At 39.7% G+C, this 16,053-nt stretch overlaps 1 protein-coding gene across 1 annotated transcript in view; it reads left to right on the top strand.

Annotated features, from left to right (window-relative positions):
- The window catches only part of MACO1 (macoilin 1), a gene marked incomplete at its 5' end in the record, with an annotated part of 53,739 nt that overhangs the window by 19,506 nt on the left and 18,180 nt on the right, over positions 1-16,053 (top strand). The window contains 3 exons of the mRNA XM_046661766.1: positions 697-820; positions 2,404-2,582; positions 3,813-4,314. Of these exons, the coding sequence (XP_046517722.1) occupies positions 697-820; positions 2,404-2,582; positions 3,813-4,314 (805 nt within the window). The remainder of the gene's footprint in view (positions 1-696; positions 821-2,403; positions 2,583-3,812; positions 4,315-16,053) is intronic.

Below are 16,053 nucleotides of genomic sequence, written 5' to 3'. Positions count from 1 at the left end.
TCTAAATTTTTGCTATTGCAAATAATAATACAGTGAATAATCTTGTACATTTATCCCAGGGGTCTTTTGTATTTCTATAGGGTAGATTCCTGGAATTGGAATTTCTGGGTCAAAGGTATAAGTATTTTAAATTTGATTATATTGCCAAATTACCTTCTAAAAGGATTGCCCCAATTTATATTATTGCCAAGTATGAGAATGAACCCTTTACCATACTCTCCCTATACTTTTACCTGGGTTTTAATTTTTGCATATCTGATAGGTTAAATCATGGAATCTCATTTTTTAAGTTTGTTTCTCCCTAATAAGTAGTGAAGTTGAGCATCATTTCATATGTTTTTTTAGCCATATACATTAATAAATATGTGTGTATATATATTTTTTTATGCCTTGTAATCTTTTTTTCAGGTGCCTTTTTATTGATTTGTAGAAGCTCTTTGTATGTTAGGGCTATGACTACTTTGTTTTACATATATTGTAAATATTTTTATGCCAGATTGTTTGTCTTTTATTTTTGTCTATGATTCCATGGCATCTTTTTGTCATATAAAAGCTTTCAGTTTGGATCAAATTGCTCTTTAATTAGTTTGAAAGTCGTAATGAAAGTTATTGTAGTTGAACCAGTCTCCCAAACAATCCATCTGTTCTGTTAGTTAATGTGTCATTGATGCTTGTCTCTCTGCTGCTTTCCCACAGAGAGGGGAGTGTGTTTGCCCACAGTGTCCCTCTGGATACTCTTTGTTTATATTGAAGCAGCAATTAGATTTAAAGATCTCAAAAATTTTCATGTGGACCTTTGCCGTCCGTTTGCTGCTCACTGGTGAGTATTATGAGTATTCTTAATCTATAATTCAATTCGATGTTTTCAGGGTAGAATGGTAAATTCAATTTTAAATGTTTTCTTAGAGATTTTACATGAACCCAGAAGACAAACTAACATGGTGGTAAAGAGCCTGCGCCCTCAATTCAGGGAGATGAGTGTTTGAATCCCAGCTCTGTCCCCTAAGAGCTTTGTTGCCTTGGACATGTCCCCCTCTCTAAGCCTCAGTTCTGTTCCCTGTATATTGGGCACCTGTCTCATGGGGTCATGGGAAAGATGAAATGAGGTGATATAAGTAAAGTATTTCACTTAATGCCAAGCACATAGGTGTCTGATAAATGTTATTTATTTTTGTTATAATCAGATAATGATTCCAAAAAGTCCTGATGAAATATGTGGCTATTTCATGAAGCTTAAGTGAACTTAGAATTTCCTTAGTCTGTTTTCAAGAGCAAGAGAATATTATTAATAATTAGTAATAATATTACTAATAATTTTTAAAGGAATATTATGTTTCCTTATGAAATGTAAATGAATATTAAGATACTATTATTCATTTAACCTTAACCATGAAACATTTTTTTTAAATGAGCACTATTCTGGGAATCACCACTTAATGTATGTTTCTTTTAAACACACCAATTTTTGTTAATATTTATGGCAGAAACCAAAATAAACAGGCATCAACTAAAAAAAATAGTTTCCAATATTTCTAAAGTCTTTTCACAAATAAGTGTCACTTTAAATTTGTAGTGAGATCACATTTAGACTAATTATAATTGATAAGTTTTTATGTTAATAAAGCTTAATATGAATCTTGACAGTGTTTGCAGAGGCTTTGAAATGGTATTAGATAGACTGATGAGCTGAATGAAAATATTTCAACTTTTTACCCCAGAGATTAGATTTATAAGTACAGCTAGTTTCATTTCGTAGTACACACCAAATGTTAACCCTGATAATATCAAATACTTATTTAAATGATTCTTGAAACCCTGATAATATCAAATACTTATTTAAATGATTCTTGAATTTATGTATGACAGAGTGTTTATGAACTAATTTTCCAAGAATAGCTGGTGACAGTACCCTCAGGCAGCAAGAAGATTAAGTCAAAGTAGTCACCTGAACTTGACCCTGCCTTCTAGTATTAAAAACCAAATGATGTCCTTTGGATTTGTAACACTTAAGACGTTTGCTTATGATCACCTGTACAATCTCTGCCATGTTATATTCTTAAAGCGTACAGATGCCAAGGTTCTAATAATGCACAAGGCAGTTCAGTAGCCACTGTATCCAGCAGTCACTGTGGTAACTTCTTGAGCTACTTTGAAGAATGCCAGTCTGACGGGCAGCCTCTGTGGTCTAGCAGTCCCACTGTTCCCTGGGGGTTTGTTCTGCGTGCCAAATGCCTCCGATTTCCACAGCAGACATTACATTTATTTGTGTGTTTACTGAATGCTCAACTACCAACATCATCTAGAATTTGTTTCTTAATTTCAGTCATAGATGTTCTCATGTGCTTGATGCATGTGTTGTTTGTTTTTAACCTGCAATTACTGGCTGGATTGTCTTCTTTCTAGTATTGGGTACCCTGTGGTGACTTTGGGCTTTGGCTTCAAAAGTTACGTAAGCTACAAAATGCGGCTAAGAAAGCAAAAAGAAGTGCAAAAAGAGAACGAATTTTACATGCAGCTTCTTCAGCAAGCCCTCCCCCCAGAGCAGCAGATGCTGCAGAAGCAGGAGAAAGAGGCCGAGGAAGGTAGGTCTTGACCCTAAAGCTGAGGCTCAATAGGTTAGTCATTATTCTGTCTGTCAGTAGAATCCTTTTTTTGGAAAAGTTGCTGGGACTTTGGAAAATTACAAGGGATTTTCCTATTTTCTGGTGTTCCTCTTCAGGGCCATTGCTTAGTTTGGTCATGAAATATAGTGTGGGTGACGTTCTCTACCTAGTGTCTGATGACCATGTGCTTTTAAATATGTTTATTTTGTTTTATTATTTTTATGTATTTTATTTTTATAGCTTATTTTATATTTTAATATTTGTTATAAATATTTAAAATATTTATTCTCGGTAGCAAAATAGTATATAAGAGCTTGTAGTTGAAGCAAACTAAGGACCTAAGTATAAGCAAGATAGAGGTATGGATACACAAAACTATTTTACGAGTCAAACTTCTGAATAGAGCAAAGATGGATAGGTCCCATTCTAAATGGTTCATATAATGCCATGTGGATCTTAAATTGAACCTTTTCTAATAGGACTTCTGTAATGAGAATATTAACAATTCAGTAGATGAATTGACAGCAATATCAGTTACCTTTGGTTTGAGAGTTAGAAGTTTGGGATCGTGTTTTTAGTTGATGTATGCCAAAATCTTATTCTCTGGTGTGGTGCAAAAATCTCTCTTCAAGTCGACTCTGACAGATTGGAATGTCTAGACCTGATACAGAAAATTCTTTACCAGTGGGCTAGTAAATAATACAGACTTCTTATTACCTCAACTCTAGAGTCAGGAAAAAGGATAGATGCCCTGGATCCTAACATCACAGCTCTTCTTTTGTTTCATTTAATCTCTTTCTTTTTAGTAAAGTGATTAACAGTTTGTTTCATCCAAGCATCTTTTAAAATATGGCCTCCTAGAGTAAGATCTTCCTGTGTCCTCTCACCCCAGTGATACACAAGCTTGCTTTGACTGACAAATGAATAACTTCATTATAAAGTCCTCATCTTATTTTTCAGGCCAAAACTTAGGTATTTATAAATGGTGGTGATTTTCTAAATGTGCAGCTTCTCAAATTTATTTGGATTTACTTCTTGAAGTTAGCGTAATGTAGTGTGGTTATTGCTTCTAAATTATTTGTTATTTAACGTAGTGAGTTTCTAAGCATAGATAATGCAGTTTGTGGAATCAGTCTGTTCTGTGTTTTTATACAACTAAATATTCCAGTGTGGGTTTTTGTGTCTGTTGGTTTGTTTTTGGTATTGTAGCAGCCAAAGGATTGCCTGATATGGACTCCTCGATCCTTATACATCACAACGGAGGTATTCCAGCCAACAAAAAACTCTCCACAACTTTGCCAGAGATAGAATACCGAGAAAAAGGAAAAGAAAAGGACAAGGATGCCAAAAAACACAACCTTGGAATAAATAACAACAATATTCTACAACCTGTAGACTCTAAAATACAAGAAATCGAGTATATGGAAAACCATATCAATAGTAAAAGATTAAATAATGATCTTGTGGGAAGTACAGAAAATCTCTTGAAAGAGGACTCATGCACTGCTTCCTCAAAAAATTACAAAAACGCCAGTGGAGTTGTGAACTCCTCACCTCGAAGTCACAGCGCTACAAATGGGAGCATTCCTTCCTCATCTAGTAAAAATGAGAAGAAGCAGAAATGCAGTAGCAAGAGCCCAAGTACACACAAGGACTTAATGGAAAACTGTATCCCTAATAACCAGCTGAGTAAGCCAGACGCACTGGTGAGGTAAGTGTGCGCCGTGTCTTTACCAACGCTTCCCAATAAACTGGACTCAGGTCTTGGAAACAGATCTTCACGGGGGCCTGTTGGAATTATTTGTGATCAGATACTGTGACTGTTAACTCTGTGGTATTTGACATTTTAGTGTTTGTTTCATGTGGGTTTGTTGGCCACGTAAGTGCCATTATCCTGAAGCATTGACTCCAGCTCTTTGCAGTGTTCTGAGTAAGAGGTGACAGTGATTCCTTTCCACATTCGACAAATTTACATATAACTCGATTTTCTAGTGGTATTGAGAGGTGGATATTTAGTCCTTGTCTTTTTCTGTTTGCATACCCAAAGTTCTTGTGGCATCAAGACAAAAAGAAGAGTGTGTGTCCTGTTCATGCAAATCTCTTTGTCAGACAGGTACAGAAGGGGAGGGGTGGTGGTGGTGGAGAAAATTGTCCTCACGACTTTGTGCTTGTTTTTGTTTTTCCACTTAAAATGTGAATTATTCCCCAAATAACTCTGGGAAAGTTAGGTTTGAAAAGTAATCTCCTTCTAAAAGTTTCATAGGTAAATGCAATGTTAGACATAGATTTTAATCAGAAATGTTCCTTTTCCCATCGTTAATTAAAAGAATAATATTGTTGTATTAGCTTTACTGGCTCAGACTTAATTTTGCTGTATTTTATATATTTAATGTATGTTGTAAAATACGCTTATCTTCCTTTTACCTAATATCTTTGAATTTGGAAACTGGGATCTAAACTGGAGCTTTTTCTCATGTATAACTGAAGAGGGCAATTGTAACTCCCTCCCTCCACTAAGTTATCTTGTATTCCTCTTCTTTTGGCTTGCTTAAGAGCAGACAGTTTATTTAGGGAGGGAAGATTTCCAGTGTTATGAATTACATGAACTAGATTATTTATTTGTTTTAATTTTCCGGTTGGCACCTAGATTAAAGGAAATATATTTGGGTTCTACTGCTCAAGGCTCTAGAGGTTTCCTAGCCCCTGGCCACGTTTGGAAGCATACCGTGCTGTTACTGCTGCCAGGCTGGCATTCACGTCTCTGTTACAACATTCGGCCCATCAGGCCCTGCAGAGAAAACATTCAGCAGAGACCCCCCGTATAGATGCCCATGGCAGAAAGACCAATTAGTTGACCTTCTATTTCAAAGGGAATATTGCACAAATTTACTATATGCTATAAATGAAACATTGCCATCCTTTCACATCCTTTCTCCTACACAATTTTAATAATCGCCCTCAAGTCAAAACAGTTTTCCTCTGTTGAGTGTTACAGAGGAACAGTCAAGGCTCAGTCTTGTGACACCTTCTCACTTGGGCCCTAGTTGCGATGCTGATTGACTACTGTCTAATCTGCCTTTAGTAAAGAAGTTCAAGGACTCAGATGACCAATTTTCCAGTACGTGGGTCCAGTGCCCCCCTGCCTGCTCCTGGACCATATACTTCTTCCTGTGGTTGCTAATATGCCTTGATTTGAAGGGCCCTAGAGTATTACTCTGTTTTAGGGAATACCTGCTGTCAAATACATAGATAGAAAATACTATATTTAAATAGTTGTATAAGCTTCCATAAGACTATTTTCAACTTTTAATGTAATACTATAAAAAATAAGGAGATGATCTAAATATCCAACAGCAGGGGAGAAATTTAAATAAATATGGTCCATCTATTTGATGGACTCTTAATACAGACATTACACAATCATGTTTTTTGAGCCATATTAAGCAATATATGGAAGTGCTTGTGACATACTATTTCATGAAGTAAGTAGAAAGCAATTTTATTTAAAACATCTTTTTTCCTAAGATACCCAGAAAAAGGATTTGAAGGGAAAGGAACCAAAATGATAACAATAATTACTGGTCCATGATAGTATTGGGGCTTTTCTTTTTTCTTTTTACTTTCATGCATTTTCAAATTTTTCTATGATGAACAACAATGAAAGTTTGTAAGAAGAAGGGTATCTATCTGAGCAAATTATCCAGCGTGGTTGTAGGAGGCCTTATCACACTTCCTCTCACCCCTCTTGGCCATCTCCTGTTTCCTCTTGTTTGACTTCATGTATGTTTTGATGGATATTAATAAGACTGTAACTGATCCGAGTCTGATATGTCTGAGTCGTTAGCTAGAGAGTGGGTTTTTTAATCTTCAGATGGAGAGAGCTGGACTCTCTCGTCTCTAAGGCTCCTTCTGATGCAAACATAGATGGGCTGGCAGCGTGTACGTTGGTTAGCCCCTGACTACTGCAGACACACCCAGGGTTGTGTACAGGTCCATGCTGGCTGTAGGGAGAAGACTGATTTATCCTTTTGAAAATGTTTTTTTTAAATCAAACGGTACTGTATTATTAGTAGTAAATTAATTGCAACATATTCTACAACCGTGTTTGTCTAAATATCATGCTTGAGAACTGCTATATTTAAGGAACCAATTCAGTGTCTTTTGGGGGGAAAATTCATTAGTACATTACTTTCAGAGAGAATTCTTGTAGATCGATGTAACTGTCAAAATAAGCTTTGATGGCCATTCTCTGTGAAGGAGCAAGCAGTTCTTCAGGTCTTTCCTCCATCTCCCCAGGCTCCATGGATGTTCTTCAGTGTGCTGTATACCACAGGCTGACATACAACTGCACACAGGGCAAATCTGGCCCAATGCCTGTTTTTGTAGAAAGTTTTATTGGAGCACAACCACGCTCATTCATTTATGTAGCATCCATGGCTGCCCTTGCATTGTAGTGGCAGAGTTGAGTAACTGCAACAGAGACCATATGGCCTACAAAGCCAAAGAAACTTACTCTCCAGCCCTTTACAGAAGTATGTGATAGGTTACTAAGGGTAAGGAACATGGGGGAAGGTGGGGAACTTGGGAATCATGTTGCCTGTAGGATCCTGCCCAGGAAAGGTTTGGGAACTTGCTAAAGCCAGTCCAAAGTCCTTTTTTGGTTTGATAAATACAGATCTTACTAAATGACCCGGTTTCTGCCAGCTTGATTTCTGAATTCTTTACCCAAGATATTTAGAAACAGACTTATAATGTTGGTAGCCAAAAATATTTTTATTTCTCACATGGGAAAAATTTTAGACAAAAACAGAAAAAGCAGTGAGTAAGATCAGTTATTTTTACTAAGTGCTGGGTTAGAGAGGAATAATGTAAATTAGAATGAGGTTTGCTTAAATTTTTTCTTCAGTGGTCAATTTAAAAATACTTTAAGTGTGAAAAAATCATAGAAAATTTAAGTAGAGAAAAGGGGAAAATAGTCCCACTACTATGACACAAGTTACTGTTAAAATTTTGTTATATTTTCTTTTCATCAACTAAATTTATATTCTTGTGCCCATAGTGTTTGTGTAGTTTTTGCGTCCTGCTTTTTTCACTTGAATTATATTGAAATCGTTTTCCAGCTTAGCCTAACCCTGGTTTTCACTTGATGTGGAATATTCCGGGGCAGGTCTGTGCAGTCATTCAGTTGACGGTCACTCTCAGATTGGGCAGCTCAGGGCGTGACACCTGAGCTGAGTTCCTGCAGTTTCAGCGCCTGCAAGCAGAAGAGCCAACAGCTGGGTTTGCGCTGGGCAGGAAGCTCCCTCTCAGACACAGCCCCGAGGCTGGGGGGTTTCTTAGTGGTGATTGTTACTTGTTTCAGTTTCCTTGTTAAAGGAGAGAATTTAAAATTTTGAGTGCAAAACGTAAAGTGATCCATATTCTGTAGAAATGTTGAAGCAGAAGTCTCTTTTTGGTTTATTTCCATTCCACTTCTTGGTATCCGAGACAGAAGATTCATCTTTTTTACTTTTAGTGCGTATTCTTCATAAGATATCACCTCTTTAACATCAATGAACAGTGTCTGGTGCGAAGATTCATAAAGAAAGTGTATCCACAGTTTGTCTAGTAGAGATGCATTTAACAGGACTGCATAGTATTAGAATGATGATTATTTTTTTGGAACTTCAAGAGATCTAAGAGACATCTAGACCAGGCCCCCCAATCCTGTCTTTTTATCAGTGACATAAACAAATCCTGGAAGATTAAATGGCTCATCCAAGTGACCCAGCTTGGGTGGCAGTGCCAGGACCAGAACTGAAGTTTCTTGACTTTGGTCCTTTCTGTTATGCCATGCTGCGTAAAAAAAGTTCATCTACCTGCTTGCTTTGTTCTTCTGTTTTATATTTTTGTTTTTGTGTTTTTGTTTGTTTTAAATGCACATACATCTAAAGTTGGCTCAAGGATGGGCACCAGAGCAAGATTTTATGCTTTCCTGGTTAAACTCTATAGAAGAAATACTTAGAATTTCAGAATTCATTTCTTTTCCTTTCTTCTAGAGAGATGCTGTTCTGTGTTGTAAAAATTCTTGCTCTTGCCAAAGACATGAGGATGTGCTTATCTGTGAGCAGAAGGGAGCCGTCCACTTGTCGCCTTGAGAGCTCACAAGGTCTCTGAGAATTCTGCTCTGGGTAGGGCTGGCTGGGGGGAGTGAGTCTGGTCCAGACAGCGTAGAGCCACCCAGCATGGAATTTGCCCTTGAGGGGTAATTCTGGGGATAGGCTTAGCTTGCCAGCAGCAGACCTAGGAGCCCTGAGCTGGGAGACTGAAGACCAGGGATGTAACCATCAACGTATCCTGAGGAGAAACCACCGTTTGCTTGAAGGGCCTGGGGTCCTGGGGTGTGGGCATCGCCGTGATAGTAAATTCAGAGAAAGTTTGAAGCCGTGTAGGGGGAGAGGAGAGCCTTTTCATCAGGGGAAAAAGGAAATATGGAGTAAGTTGTAATATATTGACTACTCACTGTTTTATTCCTCTCTCCATTCATTTGGTTATTTTAGGCACACCAAAATATTATTACTTACAACTTAGTTTGTTCATACGATTCTGCTTATTTGGAGACTTCAGAGCTGGGGCCGGTGGGGGGGTGGGGGCAGGGGAATGAAGGAGAAAATGTTTATCAGGATTTTTCCAGTAATCTGTAAGCAAGTGATGGCACTGCCTCAGAGGGGAAGGAGAGGGAGGGGGGGTAGAGAAGCACTTTAAGACATTTTAAGTCATTCACCTACACTCATCCTCAGGAACTAACTTACATACCAGATCTAGGTCTCAGAGAAATATTTTTGGAGCATAAAATTGATGACAACATACTTCATGAATAGGCTATATAATGTTCTAGTCCATCAGTGAGTATATTGGTTAGTATTGTGTTTTAGTAGGCTGTGATACGAGTATTTGGGACTCATCTCTTTCTATTTTAAGCTGGTAGGTAAGCAAAATGTCATTGCTCTTCATTCCACTTTCTAGCCCATATAAACCTTGTATTTATGTTTTATAATTTTAGGTTTCTCTTATAAAGTGGGGTGAAGATAGCAAAAGTTAAAAACAGTGAGCTTTTCCCTGTTACTGGACTTGCTGGTGGCCCAGATTGCCCAGATGTGGTTTGCCTAGCAGTTCACAGTCTTTTGTCCTTCTGAATTGAGTCTTGTCTTCCAGATACCAGCATTTGAGGTGGTTGTATAACCTCTGACTTACCCGTATAAGGCCCCTTAGTGTGGTCTTGCCATTTGGGGAAAAATAACAGGAGACAGTTTACAGTACTTCCTGTTTTTTGTTTCCCCACATTTTAAGATTTCTACACACAATTAAAAATTATATATCTGGGACCGGCCTGGTGGTGCAGTGGTTAAGTTTGCACATTCCGCTTCTCAGCGGCCTGGGGTTTGCCAGTTCGGATCCCGGGTGCGGACATGGCACTGCTTGGCAAACGTGAGGCGTCTCACGTATAAAATAGGGGAAGATGGGCACGGATGTTAGCCCAGGGCCAGGCTTCCTCAGCAAAAAGAGGAGGATTGGCAGTAGTTAGCTCAGGGCTAATCTTCCAAAAAAAAAAAGAAAATTATATGTCTGTTGAAAAGAAACGGCCATATTTTTAGATACTGATTTTTAATAGTCAATGGATTCAGGATGATTTAGTGTGAACAACTGTGAAAAAGAGCAAAGTGAAGAGAGAATCCAGGAAGCCCCTGTTCTGTGATCTTAGAGAAGCATTTCAAAACACCAAGGAAGATTGGGGCCTAATGCTATTTACCAGAAGAACAAAAAGACACCAGTTTTTCTTACAACTATCCGTCTTTCCTTTCCCTTGTAGGGCACTGCCTGGGTACTGGCCTGAGTCAGAGTTAGGAGTGGGTGGGGCTGGCTCCTAGCTCTAGGGAGCAAGGAAGAGCAGGAACTTGCTGGTTCGAAGTTGCAGCAGAAAGTGGGGAGGAGGATTCAGAGCAGGGAACCCAAGATTGTAGGTACAAAGGAAGAAGGGAATCCAAAGCCGAGACTGACTACGAGGAAGAAGCAAGACAGAGCAATCAATTCAGGAGGTAGAGCCTGGGAGCCTTCCCTGGGACAGGTACCAGGGGGAGAGATGGCCTTTTGTGGACCATGCCACCCCTCCCCCAAGGCCCTGAAGAGCCCTAAGTGGGGAATCACAGTAGTTCAAGTGGGAAAGCTTACAAAAGATTCTCTTGAAAGGTGGAAACCCATCTTAAAAGAAGGGAATGGAAAGACCCCAAGATTGATTGTTAAAGGAGGGGAAGTAGCAAAACAGAGTATGTAGTATGAACCCATTATAAAAGACGGGTGGGTATAGTTCTCAGGCACACAGAAATTTAAATAGTGTATACTAAATAGTTAATTGTAGTTGATTATGGGGACATTTATTTTCTACATTGTCTGTTTCTATATAGTTTGAATTTTTACACAGGCTTATTATACCCATAATAGAATGTAAGCTCAGCGAGGGCAGGGACCTCCTTTCCTGTTGTCTGCTACAGTACACCGTGCTTGGCACAGAGTAGATACTCAATACTTGTTGAATGAATATTACCTTTGTGCAGGGAAAATATTAGAAAGAGGGGGAATAAAAGATGAGCCTCAGTAATTTCATTGCAGTGCAATGTAGCTCAAAAGCTTCTGAAGTTAGAAAACCTAAATATTATGTTAGACCAGGTCCAGGACCAGACATCCAGTGTCACTACTTGTTGTTTTTGAGTAGGCTGTTACTGATTTTATTTCTAAAAAATAGACTTTCCACTGTAAGTCCCTTTCCATGGTATTTTCCAGGAAGTTTTTAAATTCAGTACTTTTTTCCAGAGGCTGTGCAGGAAATTGAAGGATTTCTGGAAGTTGCAAGGGACGAGGGGAGCAAACTCTGAGGGACTGCTGTCGGAAGAGCCTTCTGCTCTGGCAGCGGGTGGACTGTGCTTCAGGGCCAAGGAGTCTAGGCACAAGCCATGTCTCATCCAGGACTCAGAGGAAATCTCAGTTTGCCTTGTGTTACTCGTCTGTCCTGGTGGGTCGTGCCGTCTTTCCCCCCAGCCCTGACCATTCCCTTTGTCTTTGTGGTAGCTGGAGAGAGCGCTCACATCTCCCTCCTCTGTTCTAACCTTCCCTCCAAGGAAATCTCCCAGGGTAGAAAATGTATTGACTGCTTATATATAATAAGGTGCTAGAGGGAGCACAGTATATTTGTTGGCTCTGTTTTGTATTTGAATAAGTTTTGCTGTGTGTCAGGAATAGTTTGCGGGGAAAAAATCTGCCCTTGGGAGACCACGATATGGGCTTTGGGGCTTTCCCCTGCTGCCCTCCCTCTGTGTGCCGCCTGCACAGCACAGCGCGGACAAGATACTGCTGCGGAATGGCTTGCCTGACCCCCTCCCAAAGAGTGATGGCTGCCAAAGCAGGCCTTTCCGCCTCTCCAGGTGCTGATGCTAATTCATTGGTAACAGTATCATTTCTAGGTAAAAGGTAAAATTTAGTAAAAATGTATGAAATTTTAGAGTGAAGATTATGAAAACTGGACATTTAGAGGTTCTAATTAGATTAGATTAAATATGTTGGATATAGCTGCTACTGCATTATTTGGAAATTATTAAGTGGAAAAAATTAGTAGTAGAGCCATGTTTCTATTCAGTAAGTTTAGTGTATGTGCTCTCTGTCTCTGTGGAAACATGTTTTCGATTTGTTTGTCCAACATTGTCTCTGAGCAGATAACGCATTGTCAGACCTGATGTATTTTCACTTTCTGCCGTGCTCATCATATTTAAGGAACCTATTGGTTTTGTTTGGTTAGCTCTGTTTATGTTAATTTACAATATAGTTTGGGTTTATTTTAACCATTGCAGTGATTTACAGCTATAATATTCTGAGATGTGAAGATGGTAATAGAAGCATGAGGATTTTATGCTTAAACAGGGCTGTTTTATGATTTGAAAACCAGGTAGCCCTTGAGGAACTAGACATTAGTGAATTTAAGCCAGGAGTTCACCTAGTGTCTCCATATCCAAGTGATCAAAGAAGAGAATCATCTGTGTTGTATGGATAAATAAATAATGAAATAAATTATTTGAAGGAGGAGTCCACGTTAGAAACATTTTTACGTTGAGTACTGAGTTTGTTCTAACAAAACAGGGCTTTCTAGTTCGGCAATTGGAGAGTTTCCTCCATAGAGTCTGGCAGGAGCTGCTGTAAGACTTTGTTAAATTCTGAGTCAGTCCCCCTGCTGGCGCAGGATGAATTGAGATTTCCAGCTCAGGGGATTAGGGGTGGATTCCCTGAAGGGGAGGTTCTCCAAGGAAAAGGAACTGTATTCTTGAAATGTTACTCACGCTATCATTTAGAAACCAGCTATTTGAGTACTCTGACAGCCAGGGTGGGTATACTTCAGTCTGCGTACATCTCTGGGGGATCTTTTCCACCTTCTTTCTGGCCTGCTGGGACTCTCAGGATTAAAACATGTTTTGATTTCTGTTTTGTGGGAAGAACAACTCTTCTCTCCTAAGGTACATTTCACCTTTGTCCTAGAGTGTTGTAACAGATTGGAAAGAGAAGCAGAGAACAATGAACTAGAAAGGACCGTCGCCCTTCCTCTCCCCCTTGCTCGAGAGCAGGTGTTGCGGACTCAGACCTTACAGGAGCCAGCCAGGGCACAGGCTGAGGGAGGCAGGCTGGGGTTGGCATCATGGTATTCAGTGCTGCAGCTGGCCCGTGGGAGTTGGGGAGCCCATACCCTTTTAAATGAGACAGCCAATTGTTGCCATGGGGGATTGCAGGCCCAGTGTTGCTAAATCTGATATTTCGAAGAGATGCCAAAAACAGATACATTTATGTGAAATCTCCCAGTAAAAAAAATGTTTGTTTACATCACATGGGGGAGGGTCAAGCAAAACATGTTTCTGAGCCAGACTGGCTCACCAGTTTGCAACCTCTGCACCTGACTCTTCCTGTTATGCTTGTATTTTGTTCCTTCCCACCCCCTACCCTGCCAATCAAAACTGGACTCCTATAGGAAGGACTTTTCTGCTGGGGACCATCTGGTAAATCGCATGAACTAATCTGCCCTGCATTAATGGGACATTTTTGCCGTCTCCTCTCCTTCAGTTTCTTGTGCTCCTGGAAAACATGCACCTGTTAACAGTGCCCTCCCAGAGTCAGACCACCCCCTTTATTATTGAATCCCCACTCCTGACTGTGAGGCTTTCAGAGCACTTGGAGAGGTGACAGCCTTGTGACAAGAAGCGTGGTTTGGGTCTCTGATGCTCCTGAGACTGTTTGGTGCAGAGCGGTTCTTAGGCCTCCTGCACCTAGGACTCGAGACTTCTTCCCACCAAGATGTTTTTCTCGTGTGTTCTTGGAGCATAAAATACACCACAACTCGGGACATGAAAGCTGGTTATTTACAGACTTCACAGTCCAGCTGGTTTAAAATCTGGACCTCCCAGCACCATCCCTTGTCACATGTGCATACCGTCTAACGTGATGTTAGAGCAATGCCTGCTCCCCTCTTTCCAAAGGGAGCCAGGCAGGGCCATAAACTGTAGCTCTTTTGAGTCTAATGTAGAAAACTATGGTTTCGATAAGAACTGACGAATGGGAAGTAGCTGATAGAGATTTAGGAACTGAGGCAGTCTCTACTTCAGAAAGTTCAGTTCCCCTTTTTTGGAATGACCTAAAAAGTTTATGAAGTAGAAGAGTTGGATTTTCCCTAAGGGTTTCACATTATTCTGAAACTGGCCTGTGACACGGGCAGATCTGAGAGTAACAGTGGACACTGAAAAGCCATGGAAAGCAGATTGACAGCCTCCTCGTTTAAAATAACTTTTCTCTCAATTATGAAATAATAATTGAAATGTTAAAAATAAGTTGTACATGTTGATTATATCAAACTTTGAAGATAAAGAAGATGTAATTGCTATCTTAATATGTATCTTTTCAGTCTTTCTTCTCTTGCATACATACACGTTCTTTTTTACAAAATGGAGCTCATAAGACATATAGTGTTTTGTAACTTGTCTTTTTCACTGACTGTATCATGAGCATTTTCCCATGTCATTGAATATTATTCCTCACTAGTTTTTTAATAGTTGAATGTCAGTCAGACACATGAATATACAATTTGTTTAGCCAAACTTGTATTGACTATTTAAGTGTTTCTGATTTTTTTTAATTATAAATAATGCTGCAACAAACACACCTTTACATAAATCTTTGTGTATATCTCCAGCCCTCCAAATACATGTTTGACAGTGAGATGCTGTATCAACAGATATGAACATTTCATAGACTTTTGATACAAACTATCAAATCTGATCACATCCTGTAAGGACCTTATGAAAAATACTAGTTCATGGCTCTCATAGCTTTATTCTTGAAGGCTTTCAAGAAGTTGCTTTCCTGTTTCGCTGAATGACCAGTGTGTGAGCGCCTCTAGAATCCATTTTCTGCCTTTGCATTCCTTAGTGAAAATGAATGTGTTTGTCTTCTGTGTTTGACACAGGGAGCAGAGACGTGAGCTACTTTGTAATATGGATTCACCTAGTAATCAGGTCACCAGGCTCTGGCTTATTTTTGGCTACTTGTTCCTGGTAAGCAATTGTAGTAACCACGGTGAGACCTGAAATAGCTTCGTTTTGCTATTTCCAAAGCTGTGGTTTATAGAGTATACTGGGACAGCTTCAAGTCAGTGTAGGCCTCACTTAAGATGGGATACATTCACGTGTTTATGTGAATGACCCATGCTGCCAGTCCTGTCAGTGTGAATGACTTGGAAAGGGGGGAGGGGAAGGAGTTGGTGGAGAGAGTAGATAGTATTTCTTCTGGGGACAGAGCTTTGATTTATGAGCTCAGCTTTCTGCAAAGACAGCTGTGTGGTCCCTAAACAAGTCTTGTCTTGTGTGATTAATGTATGCCAAGGGATCTCCTAATGGAATTAGGTGCTTACCAAGATGAAGCAGTTGCTCTTCATTCATTCTTTTCATGTGCACCTGCCTTCTTGATAAGCAAACGTCCATTCACCCCGTTTCCTTCAGCCATCATTTAAACTGAAAATCTGACGGCCTGCTGTAGATCGGTTGTTTGCAGACCTCCTATGTCCTAACAGTGACCCTGTTCTATTCTAAGCACTGAGGAGATGGACGGGTGAGGGTTAGAGACGTGGTCTGGAAGGATAGGAAGAAACTTTAGAAATACATTTCCAGCTTCTAATTTTATAGCACAGTCAGTCCCTGGCTTCAAAGAACTTAGTCTTTTTAGAATTAAGAAACATACACAGGAAAAGATTAAAAACCAGAACAAATTAAAACAGCACAGGGCGATGGCCTAGCGCCAAAGGAGAGGCGCTAACAGTGAGGCCTCTGCGCTTCAGAGTGGAGCTGTGGGCCTGCAGACCAGTCTCACGCGGCAGACTTTCTTTAGTTGG

The sequence above is a fragment of the Equus quagga genome, chromosome 5, assembly GCF_021613505.1.
Source record: "Equus quagga isolate Etosha38 chromosome 5, UCLA_HA_Equagga_1.0, whole genome shotgun sequence".
NCBI lineage: Eukaryota > Metazoa > Chordata > Mammalia > Perissodactyla > Equidae > Equus > Equus quagga.
Note: the sequence above shows the minus strand (reverse complement) of the source record. Positions and strands in the feature narration are given on the sequence as shown.